At 30.0% G+C, this 17,104-nt stretch overlaps 1 protein-coding gene across 1 annotated transcript in view; it reads left to right on the forward strand.

The window, feature by feature from the left end:
• Peritrophin-A (Peritrophin A) overlaps positions 1-17,104 on the forward strand; it is a 30,054-nt gene that overhangs the window by 1,784 nt on the left and 11,166 nt on the right. Inside the window, exons 2-3 of the mRNA XM_088234508.1 lie at positions 10,444-10,502; positions 16,260-16,422. Of these exons, the coding sequence (XP_088090634.1) occupies positions 10,444-10,502; positions 16,260-16,422 (222 nt within the window). The remainder of the gene's footprint in view (positions 1-10,443; positions 10,503-16,259; positions 16,423-17,104) is intronic.

Here is a 17,104-nt window from a genome sequence, read left to right on the forward strand (position 1 = left end):
TATTACTTTGGACATAGGTACTTTTCTCGTCTCTAAGGGAGTTTTTCGATGTATGATTTTCTTACTTTTTTAGCAATTTCTAAAATTATTTTGTGTACCTATCGTAGATGTGATATTTTATAATTTAAAAAAAGGAATATTAGCGCTCTTTTAATTTAAACAACCATTTCAATTTTGGTGGGCATTTTTAACGAGTTGTAAATGACTCACTATTAGAAAATGGAAATCTAGTTGTGGTAGGGTGGGGTTCGAACCTCGGACCTCTGATCCGTGAGCCCGCAACACTACCCGCGGGACCACAACCGAATTTAAAATTAATATACAAAAAAGTTTAAAAATACTGTTATTCTTAGATCAAAGAAATTTTCATCTAATAGGTACTACCTGAACATATTATAATACACAAACAATTCTTATTTTAAAATTTATTTTCATACAATTCCTAAGTTTGGTCCATTGATATATATTTATATATACACTAGATGCGGCACTAGGCACCCGTCTTGCGTGCCATTTAATTTAGGTTCCGTAACTTAAAGCTTAAAATTCACAGTAAACCGGCATAGACAGATAGTCTTTTTTATTATACTAGGTGCTTTGCCCGGCGATTTTGATGCAGCATGTATCGTCATTTCAACCTATCGTTCTATGAAGCATCATCTCTATTTATCAGTAGTTTGGAAATGAGTTTTACGTTTGACAAAGAACAGTTGTATTACGAAACAGTTAGGCAATCGAATCGTTTTAGTGATTTTAAAACTATTTATGAATATACGTCTGAATTGATAAACGTGGAAAACACAGATTTTTTATTTTATAAAAAATACAGGAACAGATTTAATGTCTCAAGACCGTCAAATTTCTTGTCGACGCACTTAAATTAAAATAATTCCTTAATGCATATTTCCTTAGAGTATCAGATGTAAGCATATTTCCATTTTTTTTTAAATTTACAAAACATGAATTATTTTGCTTTTATATTTTCGTTCCGATTTGTTTGAAATAAAATTCGTACAAATGGAAATATTTTTTATAGACAGAACAAAAATGATTAAACTTCTTAGATTTTCACGGCCGTTAAGATGCACAATAAGTTTTTCTGGGTTATTATGCCGTGTGTCGTTCGTACTCTCTACCGACGTTTCGGATCGCGTTACAGCGTCCATCATCAACCTAACATCAACCCTGATGATGGACGCTGTAACGCGATCCGAAACGTCGGTAGAGAGTACGAACGACACACGGCATAATAACCCAGAAAAACTTATTGTGCAGAGCAAAAATGATCATGGTATACTGCAAAAATCACATAAATGTGTGGACTGTGAAACGACACAGATTTCAGATTAAAAGGCTGCAAATAGCAATAACTGCGACACCGTACGAATCCAAAGTACATGGAATTGAGCCCAGGACGTCTTATCGGTACACCACGAGGCGGACTAACATCAACGCCACTTCCTTTTTCAGATTTTCCCGAGAGTCGCTCTGACGGGCGCGGCGCAGTTGGTTAGACAGCTAACTGTGAATCCGGCGTCGCGGGTTTTATTACCACGTTTAAGAACAAAAAAAATCACGAAAGACTTTATTCTCAATGAGGAACTGCAGTCCTACTGGTAACTGGATACAAAAAATGATTTCTTACGCTCTGTGAAAATTATAGCATTAAATTATACGTCAAAGTTTCTTAAACATGTAGGAAAATATATTAAAAAATGATTTAAAAACAAACTTCTTTGAACGACGTCACTAGTTCATATGAATCAACCGATGATAAGAGAGTTGTGAAAGATTTTTGGTTTACTGACAGTGAACGGGTCAATCGGCAAAACTGACCAAGAAGAAGCAGAAGAGAGCTTTAGACGTCACACGTGGAGTTATTTCGGAAACACAAAACTTAAAAAAAATCATAGCACTGATATTACGATACATAAAAATAAAAAATAAAATATTTTTGCCTACATTTAATAGTCTATAAACAAATATATATCTTTTTAATCACTGGACTTCCTCGTTAATCCAGGCGTTGTGGTATATTTTTCATAACTTCCTTCAGTATCCTCTCTTTCCTATCTACTTATAGAGCCTCTTAAACAGAAGCTCAAACTTAACACCTTCAATTTATTTATTCTAAAGTCGAAAACACTCGTATAGGGTAGGGTGGTTCTGGTGCTATTTTACAAACAAACACTTTTTTTTTTCACCCAAATATAAAAGAATAAAGTAACAATTTTTATGTGCATAGATTGTAAAATTTATAAGTGTTTTGTTTTTAAATTTGTGTTTATAATTTTATTACATAAGTTTTTGTATGAATGTGGCTTTAGAAAAAAAAAGACTTTTACATCTAGTGAAACTGCTATAAATATTTATTTCTTTGCAATTTTACTTTTCAAATTAATTTTGTTTACATCCTACTTTATATTAATATATTACAACAGAGATGAAGAACATTTAAGAGAATGTAATATGGAAGTCTAGGTATCTACAGGGCTTATGACCTGTCAATGGCTGGTTTAAGTGGCCACTTTACACACTGTGTAACATTCACCATTCTGCCTATATTTGAGCATCCATATTCCTTCAATTCTTTCATCTGTTGATGTTTGTGAAGTTAAAGAGCTGAAACCTTTATTTATGCGGGTGAGATTCATCTAATTGAATTATTTCACCTACATCCTAGGCAACGCCTGGAAAATATTATTTTTTCAATTTTTATACTTCTTCATGGACCAGGTAATTTATCAACAATATTTTGAGTTTGTCCAAATTTTTGTAGACAAGGACTGGATTCAACTCCCTGGGGAGCTGTTTATATTAATATATTACAACAGTTGAATCCAGTCCTTGTCTACAAAAATTTGGACAAACTCAAAATATTGTCCTGCTTTATACATTAACCACTAATTTTTATTTTAGATTATTTTTTTGTTTCTAAGAAAATTATATGTACTTTTTTTGCTCATAAATTCCGGTTTTCGGCACTGGAACAAACCTAAACCAGAAAGGCTGTTTGATTTTATTCACGATCATTCCCTTTCCGCATCTTATAGTGCATAAGGTACTGCATTAAAACATCAATCGCAGCGTATCGTGATCATTTTTAGTTACATGAAGGTAAAATAATCAGTCCCGGGACTATGGAATATTCTAGTGTGAAAGCACCTTATTTTTTATTTTTTTTATTTAATCATACATTTTTTTTGTACGCCTAGGAGTTACAACAAATTCATTTTGGGACAGAATAATATTTATAAAAAGGTCTGGTAATAATAATAATAAAGGAATAAGTAATAATATGTACTAATAATAGTAATAATATGTATTTTTAAATAAATATTTCATGTCAACCATGTCGGGAATCAAACCCGAAACCTTTTGCATGGTAGGCAAACGCGCTGACCATTACATTTCGAGGCCGAAAAACATATTTTACTACGATAGCAATAATAATAAATGAAAAATATGCATGTACGTTAAAGGAAATTCGTAATTGTAAGTTTGGTCCTTGGAGTTTACAATTTCGTTTTTTTCAGGCTCACCAGTTTAAATATTATAATTATTAGATTCGTGCAATACTGTAATCTGATTTTAAAGGAAGTTCAGTTTCAATATGTATTTTCCCAATTACAAACCGGTTTTGCCAAAACCGGAAATCGACACAATAGCTTAAGGTTACGAATAATTAATCGGACATTCATTTTCATTACTCAATTTTCAATTTTAATATTATCACTTGGTAATGTAATCAATAATTGAAACAATAATAAAATTAAGCATATCTCATTTTTTTTATATGCCTGTAATTGAACGTAGTTCTGTAGAAAGCAACCAGTCATAGAGATTTATAACTGAGATAATAGCGCCTTTATGGAACGAGTGAATAATCAAATCTACACAACAGTTGGAATGTTTTTGACTTTGACAAATGATAAACAATGAATATATATATTTTTTTAATATTACAAACAAGAATCTTATTGTGTATTTTACCAGATTTAATGAGTTTCAAAGTACCGCCAGATTTTTCTAGTGCTATGGGTGTTTTTTGCAAATTGTTTTTGTGATCGACACTATTTTCAAAATGTATTTTTTTTGTGTAAAAGCGGTCTAGGTGTTTTTAGCATAACGTAGAATGGTAGAAAGGTCAATTCTATGTTCCTTATTAAATCGGCATTCACTTCGTAACACTTCATTTTAAATTATTTTGAAAATAAAACTGTGTTATTAGTGTTGCACAGTTTTTATTCTTTTACAAAAACACTACTACAGTTTCGGGAGAGAGTTTTATTCACGATGTCATAGAATTCAAACTGACATAGTTTAAATTCCATGACAGAGTGAACAATATTATGAGTTTTATATCACCCGTCGATGGGAGGAGTGCTCTCCCGAAGCAGTAGTAGTGTTCTTGAAAAATAATAAAAATTTTGTAACACTAATAACAAAGTTTTATTTTCATAATAATTTATAATGAAATGTTACGAAGTGAATGTCAACATAATTAAGAACAAGAAATTGACCTTACTACACCCGGTAACTCCGAAATCTCATATTTTCAAAATTTTGTACTGGATAATGCTTTCTGCATAATTACGTTCAATTGGAAAACAAATCGAGTAGAGAAAAGTTTGCCTTGAAATGTAGAGTTGGCGTGATCGTCTACTATGGATGGAGTCCTGGGTTCGGTTTCAATCAGGGTCAAGATGAAATTTTTTTTATAAGGTTGTTTGGCATGGCAATATTTTAGTGTCCCTAGACTACACGTGATGCGTCATCAGCTGCCTCGTTACCGGTTGCACGAAGAACTTTTTTTAACTTAGCTTTTTTCGATGTTATCGGCCCGTAATTTTCAAGCGAGTACTGGATTATCGGTATAAATATTTCCATACCAATATTATAAATGCTTAAACGTTTATTATTATTATTATTATATAAATATACGGCCTAAGCCAATTACAACAGTTACATGAAGAAACATAAATGCAAGAAACTGAACAAAAAGAACATAAAACGATTTACCAAAGACAAACAAGGGCAAAACAATAATTGCATACAATATATTAAAAAAAACGAAAGGCTTAAAATTTTGAGCTAAATCATGCCAATTCAACGTGAAAAGAAATTAATTGTGTTTCTTTCACGTCACAACATAGCGACCGATTGACTTATTTTTTTGCGTTGGAATGACTGGAAAGCTGACAAGTGATATAAGTTTCATTTTATCCAGGAAACAATATCACTGATTCTAGAAAAGTTTAAGTTGAAAATAAATTAATAATATAACAGAATAACGATACTGCGTCGCTATGTACTAAAAAATCATCGTATTTTGTTTTAAAAAAATGCATAGCGATAATTGAAGGACGGTAATGAAGTAATTTTTTTTTTGTTAATAGAATATCAAACTAAGCCAATTTTTTAACAAATATTTTTATGTATCGTATTATCAGAGCGTTGACTTTTCAAATTCTCGTAATTTTGAAATTACTCCACGTGTGACGTCACAAATTTCCTTCTGTTAGTTTTACTGATAGGTGAATTGGTTTCAAATAAACTGGAAATCTATCACAACGCTTCATCATTGGTTGATTCGGAAAATCCAGTGATATAGTTAAAAGAAGTAGAAAGTTAAGTTAGTAAACAAGATACGTCCACCATGTGTATTGATTGGTGGATTTTTCTACCATTCATAAGGTCCGGGGTTCGATTACTAACAAGGTCTCAATGTCACTGAACTTGATAAATTATTTTTATAAATAACTTAGAAAATTGGATTACCAATTGGGGATTTAATATAAAAGCTTTAACGTAGCGCCTTGAACACCAAAAATTTAAGCATTAAGTACTACTCTAGTTTAAATAGTTAAACTGGTTTTGGTCAATATAGAACAAACATAATAATTCAGCCTGCAAGGCCAACAACTTATAACTTTTTACTGACATTATCTTGAATTATGTGTATTTTTTGAAAGTTAAACGTGTAGTTTTCAAATGTTTCTCTCGTAGATAATTTATTTATTTAATCAAACTAGTAAAAACGTTATTTAATGACTGTTCCGATATTAACGAAAAACTAATGATCAGTAAACATTATACGAGTATATTATATCGATGGTCTAGAAGACAAAATGCTAATTACAGAATGAGGAAGTTCAGTGGTTTTTTTTCAAATTTTTTATTTGTTAATAGACTGTTAAACTAAGTAAAAAAAAATATTTTTTAATTTTTACATATCGTATTATCGGCGCTACGGTTTTTTAAAGTTTTGTATTTCTGAAATAACTCCGCGTGTGACGTCAGAGGTTCATTTCCGCTTATTCTCATTTAGTTCTTCCTATTGGTCCAGAAGCGACAAGCAGACCGGAAATCTTCCATAGCTCTCAAATCATAGGTTGATTCACATGAACCAGTGACGTCATTTAAAGAAGTGCGTTTTTATCAAAATATTTTTTATTATTTGTTCTGTACATTTTCAAGAAACTTTGCAGAACAATTTAATGCTCTAATTTTTACCCCGCGTAAGAAAACATTTTTTGTATCCAATTTCCCGTAGGGCTGAAGTTCCTCATTAGCAATTTTTAAAAAGAGCAGTTTAATGTTGCTTTTTCGTAATTATTTTCATATCACTCATTATAAGTTAGTATTCTAGTGAATGCACATGGTTCAAAATGCTCATTTAATACATTAGGCGTAAAAATTTCCAGATTAATTTTTCGTACTTAGCATTTTGTTTTATAGACCATCGGTATTAATCATCAATATCAGTACACTTTAAACAATGCTTTTTTCAGTTTTTGAGAACTAATTTATTTGCTACATTTTTTTTCAACCTAGATTAAAACAAAATGATTTTTTTCAACCTAGATTAAAACAAAATATTTTGTTTTTTCAACCTAGATTATTATTTTTTTTTTCTTATTTCAACTTGTATTTCTTCGTATTTATTTATGTAATGCTCAGAATATCAACGAATTATGTGACTTTGCTTTTTTACAAAATGGTAGCCTAAGTTTATTTTTATTTCGTGTTTAAGGCACCAAAAGTGACATTTTACTTTAAAAAATATGTAGGATTTAGGTTTTGAGGGTTGGAGCTCCTACCCCAGTTAGAGATTGAGAGAGAAGACACGAGGCTGCTGTTTAATGCGTATTTATAACATGGCGAAACAGCACTTGGTTGTGTAGAGCGAGGGTTGCAGCGATAATGGGTTGAAGAAACTGTATTTGAATTATATGCTGGAACGTTATATGACGTCATCGAGCTGGACTGACTGACAGAACTTGTTGGGCTGACTGACTGGCGTTACGTCCTGTGATCTCTTTATAGGCCACGTTCCTTAGTTGTTCATACCTCCGTGATAGAGACGATGTTAATGTTCTGCAGAACGTTGATCTCCTGTTTCGCAGAATGTAATGAATTGAATTTAATTGAAAATGCTGACTGGCTTCTTAGAGTCATGATTCTATTTCAGGTGAAATTATTTAGCACACGTGGGTGTGTCATCGTAACTCGAGCTCTAACCCCACAAATATACTAAAACTTGATATAATTTACCCAAAAAAGATAAAAATGATATTTAAAATGAAAAATAATAAAACAAAGACGACTATTAAAATAAATTTGAACTATAATATATACCCCATAGATGAATAGATACCCGGAACTAAGCGTCTCGGAAATCACCCTCTAGCCAATAACAGATCAATCGCTCTAAACAAAGAAGAAGAAGACAAAATACACCAAGAGTGTTAAATAATTTAACCTACAAAAATCCTACAACTAACAGAAAAATCAACAGTTTTGTGTAAACGGAGATAAAGTTTGAAAATTCACTTTCAAAAGACATAAAAGATATACAATAATTAACATACTTAAAAAGCACCGTATAAAAACTGTTCTTAAAACCATTAACGGGTGATATAAGATCCCATTTTATCTACTTTAAATAGTGTCATAATCAATTATATCTCTTCACGCTAGCACTTTTGCTGATTGGGAATATTTTGTACCAATAAAATACTATACAATGTGTTATGAAAAGTAATATTAATGTTCACATCTATCAGAACTTTTTTTAATTGACTAGTTTGTGGAAAATTCGTTGAATTATTTTTAATATTTTTTTTTTGAAATATGATGACGTACTGTGGTATTTATTATTTATTTTAGCGTTAATTTAATGTTTGTGGATCTATTATTTTTTAACATGATATTTATAGCCTTATGAAATAGAGCAGTGGGCTTATTTTTTTATTTCCCAGAAGCTCATAATAAAATACTTCAATAATTTATACGGGGCAATGGTTTTTATATTATTTCGATTGATTTTTATATATTTGACTTATTAACTGGGGCATGTTGCTTAAAATTGAAAAAAAAATTCAAAACAATAATAATTGACAATCTTAAATTTATTTAAAACACAATAATGTGAAAAGGGATTTTCGTAATTGGATTTTATAAGTTTTAAAAAAAAAGTTTTTGCAACTGTTTTTGTATATGAGAAGTTTAGTCATTAAAAAAAATCGTAATAAGCTTTCAAACTATGTCAAAAAATAGAATATTTTTATGCATACACGGTTTTTCAGGGCCAGACCGCGAAATTTCAGAGGATCATTCCTCACGGTAAGCTTTAAAAAAAAATCTAATCAAACTTTTCCAAAAAGTCATTTAAAACAAAAAATAATAATTATTATAATCTTAAAATACAGTTCATCTGAAATTTCTTAAAACAGCATCCCCTTTGCAAACTTTTACCACTCCCCTACAGAAAAAATGAGAAAAAAACGTATTTGACTAACGAAATGATACGCATCAGGCGCGGACAAGGGAAGCGGCTGGGTAGGAGAGGGGTAGGGGTTTATAGAAAGGCTGCTTGTCCGAGAAATTAAGGATTTATTACATTTAGAGATTATAAAAAAAAATATATATCTACAATTTGTTTTTGGAAAAAAAAGTATTTGGATTTTTTAAACCTTACATGAGGAATGTCTGGCTATGAAAAACCGTGTATTATCATCGCTTTGATTTTTGAAGTATTGTATTTTTTTTAATAACTCCTCGGTGAGTTGTTTTGATTGGTAGGTTGGCTTCGGAAACCGGAATTATTATTGGTATATCCTAGCGAACCTGTGGCGAAGTTCAGAATAGTTAAATTATATGAATTTTTCATCAATGTTTGATTATGTCCAAATGCTTGCAGACTTGCATCTGTTGAAATAAATTTAAATATGAATTTTTCATAATTTTTCGAGAAAATCGGCCTTCAAATTAAATGCTTTAAATTTGACCGCGTGCAAGAAAACATTTCTAAATATGATTTCCATGAGCAATATGATCAAAAAGAAGAAAAGTAATATCGACAAAATAATCAATGCTGTTGAGAAAAATTCAATTTAAATTTGCTCATCGAAAATCTTATCTACATGATAAAGATTTCAGCCCTCTTAATTCGCAAAAGCCAACAGATGGAATAGTGAGGATGTGGATGTTAAAACACAGAGAGAATGGTTAATGTTACACAGTTTGTAAAGTAGCCACTTAAACCAGCATTTTTGATTTATTGTCGAAAGAACTTAAATTTAACTCACAATGTAACAAGAACAAAATAAGAGAGTGGCTACTCGGTCAAAAGTTTAAATATGAATAGTAGTTTATGTGTAAATATTTTAATTTTGCATATATTTTCTTGTATTTAAAAAAATAACAAAAAAACTTTTAATTTTTCTACATACATGTATATTCTGATTTTTCCGGCTGTTAATTATATCTGTTATTCATTGTTTTTATAATTGTAGATAATGTTATATAAGTTAGTATGAATATAATCTCCACCAAAAAGCTTCAGAAAGTGGCTTGGTGAGATTTTAATTTTAGTAAAAATATGAAAATCTAAATTTGAAAACTGTAAAAATGTATAATTATATTAATGAAACAAAAATAAAAAAACGTCAGGTAATAAACCATATAAATACCTGGTCTTTCAAATTTCTTTCTCAAAAATGTATCTCTCTCTTTTGCAACAAATTAAGATGTAAATAACTCGCTACGGAGGAAATCCAGCTTGCTGCAAACATTTGGATATACCCAAAACATGTTCAATTGTAGTTTAAAGTAGTTCATTTTTATTATCTTTTTCATACATTTTCGCGAAATTTCACCTTACGATTAAATGCTCTAATATTTACGGCGTTGGCGAAAACATTTTTTATATCCAATTTCCCGTATCATTAAATATCCTCATGCTTTATAGAACCAATTCAATTAAAATGTATAGACAATTGAAGATCTGTTAACTACATTGTAATAAGGGTGGACACGAAATTTATTTTAAAAAATGTAAATGCAATTCTTCTATCAAATTAGGTACTTTTTAGGGATTAATAAGTGGCGAATCAATTTACTGTGTGGTCTGTTTTTTTATAAAGTTTTTTTTCACAGGTGAAGCAGGAATAATATTGGAAAATGCACCTGCCTGCCCAGAACAGCACGGAGTCCAGGTAAATTATAAATAAATAATTTTTAGTAAATTTACGTTAGTAACATTATTTAGATTAGAACATTGCCTACCTTACCACTTTCGATCAAAGGGATTTTAAGAATTGTGCAATTTAAATCTACAACCTACTTATACTGTCCATTAAAACAATTAGTAACGAGAAAATGTTCAAAAACGCCATAAACAAATGGATGGCGGAGGTGGGTAGAAGTAAAATGGATTGTCACATTCGTCCAAACCGATATGGAATCACTTTTCCACAAACTTATAGTTAACATATTACAACAGAGATGAGGAAAATTTAAGAGAAGGTAATGTAGAAGTCTAGGCATCTACAGGGCTTATGACCTGTCATTGGCTGGTTTAAGTGGCCACTGTGTAACATTCACCATTCTGCCCATATTTGAACATCTAAATTCCTTCGATTCTTTCATCTGTTGATGTTTGTGAAGTTAAAGAGCTGAAACCTTTATTTATGCTGGTGAGATTCATCTAATTGAATTATTTCACCTGCTTACTAGGCAACGCCTGAAAATGTTATTTTTTCAATTTCCATACTTCTTCATGGACCAGGTGGATTTATCAACAATATTTTGAGTTTGTCCAAATTTTTGTAGACAAGGACTGGATTCAACTCCCCGGGGAGCTGTTTATATTAACATTTTGCAAGAGAGATGAAGAACATTTAAGAGAAGGTAATATAGAAGTCTAGGCATCTACAGGGCTTATGACCTGACATTGGCTGGTTTAAGTGGCCACTTTACACACTGTGTAACATTCACCATTCTGCCCATATTTGAACATCTATATTCCTTCAATTCTTTCATCTGTTGATGTTTGTGAAGTTAAAGAGCTGAACACTTTATTTATGCGGGTGAGATTCATCTAATTGAATAATTTCCCCAGGGAGTTGAATCCAGTCCTTGTCTACAAAAATTTGGACAAACTCAAAAAATGTTTAGTTTACGTATAGTTAATTTTACTTGTTTGTTCATTTATTGTGCGTTTTCTAATATAAATAATATAGGTATACATAAATGAAATATAAACATGAGTACGTAGTATTTTGAACTGTGTTAAAATTTTGTAATTTCTCTCTGTATATTGAGTCTTTTTTGTATATTCTTCACATTATTTTTATTATAGTTAAATTATGGGGAAAAGTTGAATAAATAAATAAAAATACCCAGGGAGATTGCTAGCAATTATACTTGCAATTTGTAAAATTAACGTTTTTAATATTTTTATTAATTACCTAGCGTTAGAATAATTCTTAATTAACTCAACTGCAATATTTTATTTGGATTATTATAGTGATAACTTATTCTAACGGACGCCTATCGTGTAAGTTACCAAAAGGTTCTTGTTGGAATGCACATAATAGGTTGCATGCAAAAAGTAAGTAAAACCACTTATTCTACCCATTTCGACGAAAACATAATATTTTGTACACTCTAAACTATTCAAAACTTAATTTGGCGCTATGCAACTTGCCCTAAGCGGGGTTGTTCAATATTATTTGTTATTTGTTTTTGATATAAATATGAGATAATTATAGCTGTTGGTTATCCAAATAAATAAAATAAAATAAAATAAAAATAAAAAAATAAAAAAGGTTCAAAAAAGAAAATTGATTGAAATTTACCAAAAGTATTTCTTTTTTCATACAAAAAGTGCAATGCAATTTATTTATGATTATTTACAATTATTTATGATCTAAAACTAAATTAATCAATGATGTTAAAGAGATCAAAATATTTTTAAAGACGGCAATGTGAAATGTTAAGCATTTACCGGGTATATGATTGGCTGATTAAAAAAATATGAAATACGTTTTTTACACTTGTACTGCCTAACTAGAATTATTAACCTATTCAAATTCTAAGGCATTTAATTATTTTTTTTCATATATTTAATATTAGAAGAATTTTTTTTATTTGCGTAAATATTTTCTCAGAAAAAATAATTTTTTAACAAGTTTGCTATTTTTGAATACATTATTATTTCAGTATCTTGTTTGTCAATTGAAATTTAAGGAATGTCCCGTTTATATATGAGGGCATTGGAAGCAAAGATAGCAAGCTAAAAAAAAAACGATTCCCGACATGGTTGATATGAAATATTATTTAAAATGGTGTTTTTAGACTAGAATATTTCATAGTTCCTAGACTAGTACCTGAAACGTAAGACTGATCACCTTACCTTCATGTGACAAAAATGATCCAGATACGCTGCGATTAGTGTACCAATGAAGTGCCCTATGCACCATTAGGTGCGGAAAGATAAAAATGATGATGATGATAATTTACATTAAAAAAAAAAAAATTTTGGGAAGTAACATTGTTTGAAAGGTATTTTGCAAAAAAATGTTAACCCATTAAAATAAAAAAAAATAGTATAAAAAAATAATAAATACTTCTTTTTATCATTTTTTTTCCCAATTAATTGATTTTTATGTATTAAACTTAACAGCCAAGCAAAATCATTAATCGTATTTTTGAAAAATGCGCCTGAATTAAACATCAATTATCTCAGTTTGAGGTGTGTGGCTTATCGCATTTTTGCACACCATCCAAATATGCAAAAGAATTCCATGCGACATTTTCAACGTTTATTTACAAATGAAATAAATTAAAAATTATTTCAATGTCACAAAGTTCGTGGTATGAGATGAATTTTAAATATCAAATTGGGATATAATCCCGTGATGTAGCTCAATCACAAAAAAACAATCGACGCGCCTTAAAACATGCTAAGCATTCGAGCGATCACAATGAACATTAACAGTTCATTGGCAAAAAATTGGCGTTGACTAATTATACAATATATAACATTTGCAAAAAAGTAAGGAGTGTTTAATACAAAAATTAAACTACAATTACTATGGCGACTGCTTTTTTTGACATTTGGCTTGCCAACCGCCGGCTATATGCAATAAATACCATGAAAAATAATAAATAAATAAATAAAAATAACAGTTTTTGAATAGTTTTCATATTTACACCGATGAAATTCAAATATGTGATTGCGCAGCATTTTTGGAAGTTTTGATTAATCATTTTCGTGGGAACATATTTCGGACGCTTACGTTTACTCTAGTTATATACCTCAATGTTAACATGTATTTTTATATTTAATGTATTATAATATAAAGTCACTAATTTATGAACAATTATTCGGATATGCGCAACTTTTATCTAAGTTACCTCTGTGACGTTTGCCTCTTATCAAAATTCAAAATTTTACGCTACGAGTGGCATATTAAACTCAAAACTGTCGTTTTTAGGGTTAATGACGATTGCTCGAATGGCGACGGTAAATATGTAATGTTTTACTTGTTCAAATAGCACCAAAGCTAAATTATTTGAGTACATCGGAAGAAAGCTAATATTCAAGTAATACACCGTTTTTTAAAACAGTTTAATAATGAATTACAAAATCTCTTAGAAAAAGAAAGGTCCGATCATTTTTATTCACCAATTTATAATAAAAATCAAGTACCTTGTTTCTGCTTACGGTGAAAATCTGCTAAACTTGAGTTTTAAACACTTCACAATTCATTTCTATCGCTAAATTAGTGGCAACTAATAAAAGTAATCACTGAAAATGTTTGCAAGACTTGAATTACTTTAAAACTATCTTCAAGCGTTTGAAGATCTTCAAATGACTGCTGATTTTATTGTTGTAATTTGAGGTGCTTGTAAATGTGATTTGACGTTAGTAATTTATACTCATTGGTCAAATTATTACCATTGCCAATAATATAGACTATTTGAAACATAGACTATAATATTCTAGTGTTTTTATAAACCACGAAAAAATATATTTCCAGTGTTCAAACACCATTAATAATGAAATCATTTCTGTATATATTTAATCAATTTATAAATATACTAAAACAAATATATTTTTTAGATCCAATATAAAATATAAATACATAGTTTACAAAATAGGTACATTCAATATAATTTTATTTTTATTTATGGATGTAGCCACTCCACTGGCCCACAGGCACGTTCCGGAGTGTCAGTGTATTATTTATTTTATACATAATTGCACATACTTTTACATCAATTGTTGTGTAAAAATTCAAAAGAAATATGAAAAAAGATTCCATACATACCTACATCAATAAATACATAAGAAAGGACTTTTAAGAAACTAAAATTATATCATGATATATAAAACTTATTCCTCAGATATATGTACTCATTTACATGGAAATAATAATACTGATACACTAACACAAGTATTTAGCATAAATATTATTGTATTTTATTTATTTATTTATTCACACAAATACAAATATTACAAAAAAATAATAATAAGGTATATGTTTAGAATAACGTATATAATAATATAATATGTTACAATAAAAGTTTGCCTCATAATGTCATTGAGACACATTTTATATTTATATAATATTTTCCAAATGTTTGAGTTTAATGTTTATCATATTGATGTGCCATATATTTTTTTATATTATTGTTATGTTTCTGATTTTATATAATATTTGTGATGATATAGTATTGTGTCTGCGTCAACTAATTGCTCGTTCAAACTCAACACAGGACTTTTAGTCCCATGAAGTTGGGACCTATGTCTCAAATAATGTGCAATAAGCAGCCTATCAGTTGATAAATAAATAAAAATAAAAATATTTCAACATACATATTAAAACTATTGTATAAATTCTTAAATATGGGTTGTTTTTATGAAGAAAAAAATACCATTATCAAAATTTCAAATAGTGGTTTTGTCTCGATGGATACTTTCGGGTAAAAACCCCGAAAATAGAAATCAAGAAGTGATCAGTCCGCCTTGTGGTTTGTCTCTAGTGCCATAATCCAAGGAGAAAACTCAGGATTACGTTTGCATAAAGAAAAGTAAGACCGCGTGTCTTCATAATTCTTTAATGCATTTTTTTATATATTAGAACCGTGGTACATTTCAATTCTTGTGTGGCTGTGATGTCACAACAGTCTGCGTGCGATACCAGACTTCATATATCTCTCTTATTTTTTAAAATGATAAAGTCGTAATTTTTGTAATCTTCAAATTTGGAAAGTGAAATTTGTATAACTATGCTGGATTTCAATACCAAAAATATTTATCCTTGCAACGCGAAAAATGGATCTAGTATATAAGAGAGAACACAAAGCTATAACTCATAACAAGGAGGACAGAGACGTTGTTCTGTGGCCGGTGTTTTTGTGTGAAACTAATTCAGTTAATTATTGAAAGTGATGGGGTACGCTTGCCTATAAGAAGACCTACTTATTTAAGATTTTTAATTTATTTTACTATAATAGGGCTGAATTATATGTTTATTTTTATAAATTATATAAAAAAAATAATTCAACAGCATGTCCCTCTGTTTTTTTTAATGTCTGAACTTTAGAATATTCCGTCTTTTGCTTGTGGTAACTCGATGTTATATCACCGCGCGCAGAGGAATTATTTACCACAGTATTTTAAAAGTTAATTTAAGAAAACAATAAAGAAATTACATTTCAGATTAAAAGAGTTGTTTTCTCCCTTACAGGCATGGTGGTAATTAAATTTATACCACCTGGAACCTGCCCTTTAGTTTTATTTTGTTAATATTTTTTTATTTCTATCTAACATTTCGTGCATCTACAATATGTGTGCTTCATTTTTTAAATTCCCTGCGATTTTTTTTAACTCGCTTGCTGAGGACATTAGGATTACAGGTTCAGTTATAATAAATTAAAAATAAATCTTTTTTTTTGTACAGGCCTACGCGCATCCTGAAATCTGCGACCAGTTCTTCTTGTGTACAAACGGAACTCTAACTGTGGAGACTTGTGAGAATGGACTACTGTTTGACGGGAAAGGTGCCGTACACAACCATTGCAATTACAACTGGGCAGTTGACTGTGGAATCAGAAAAGCTGACTGTAAGTTTTGCAACAATTTGCACAAGTTTGTTAGTTAGTTTGTTTGGTTCAAGTGGGAAAATACCACAGTTCTGTGTGTGAAATACAACCAGAATAAGTGGTCTTATGAAGTACATATTTCCATCCACAACTACTATTCCTTTTCTAACTTAAATATATTAACTATCTTACAAAATACACTAAAAACCGTTCTTACAGCCCATGTGATGAGTGATAATTTATGTAGGTAGGTACTTTAAATAGTGAATATATATATATTTATTATATAAATGAAAGACGAATGATACTTTAATCCACAAATTTGTAGATTAAAGTATCACTGTCTTTTATTTATATAATAAATTACAATGAAATTCCATTGAGAATTTTTACTAACAAACTTAATTGTTTTAATATATATATTTACTTTATACCGTCATAACAGCACTTTTGCTGTTTGAGAATATTTTGCACCAATAAAATATGTAATGTGATGTAAATAATTTCTTATAAACATAAATAATAAAAAAAGGAGCTGCTTGACTGTAAAATTATATCCCACTATCTATCAAAGATATTTCTGCAGCATCTCTGTTTCAATCACGCCCGAACCAACATCTTCTTTCTTTTTCTTAATCTCTCCTCCCTTTCTTTCCCTTTATTATTTTTTCTAATTGTCTTTTAATAAATTTACGTACACTTA

Source organism: Micrasema longulum, unplaced genomic scaffold (genome assembly GCF_059751315.1).
Source record: "Micrasema longulum isolate JH-2025_06_02 unplaced genomic scaffold, ASM5975131v1 h1tg001249l, whole genome shotgun sequence".
NCBI lineage: Eukaryota > Metazoa > Arthropoda > Insecta > Trichoptera > Brachycentridae > Micrasema > Micrasema longulum.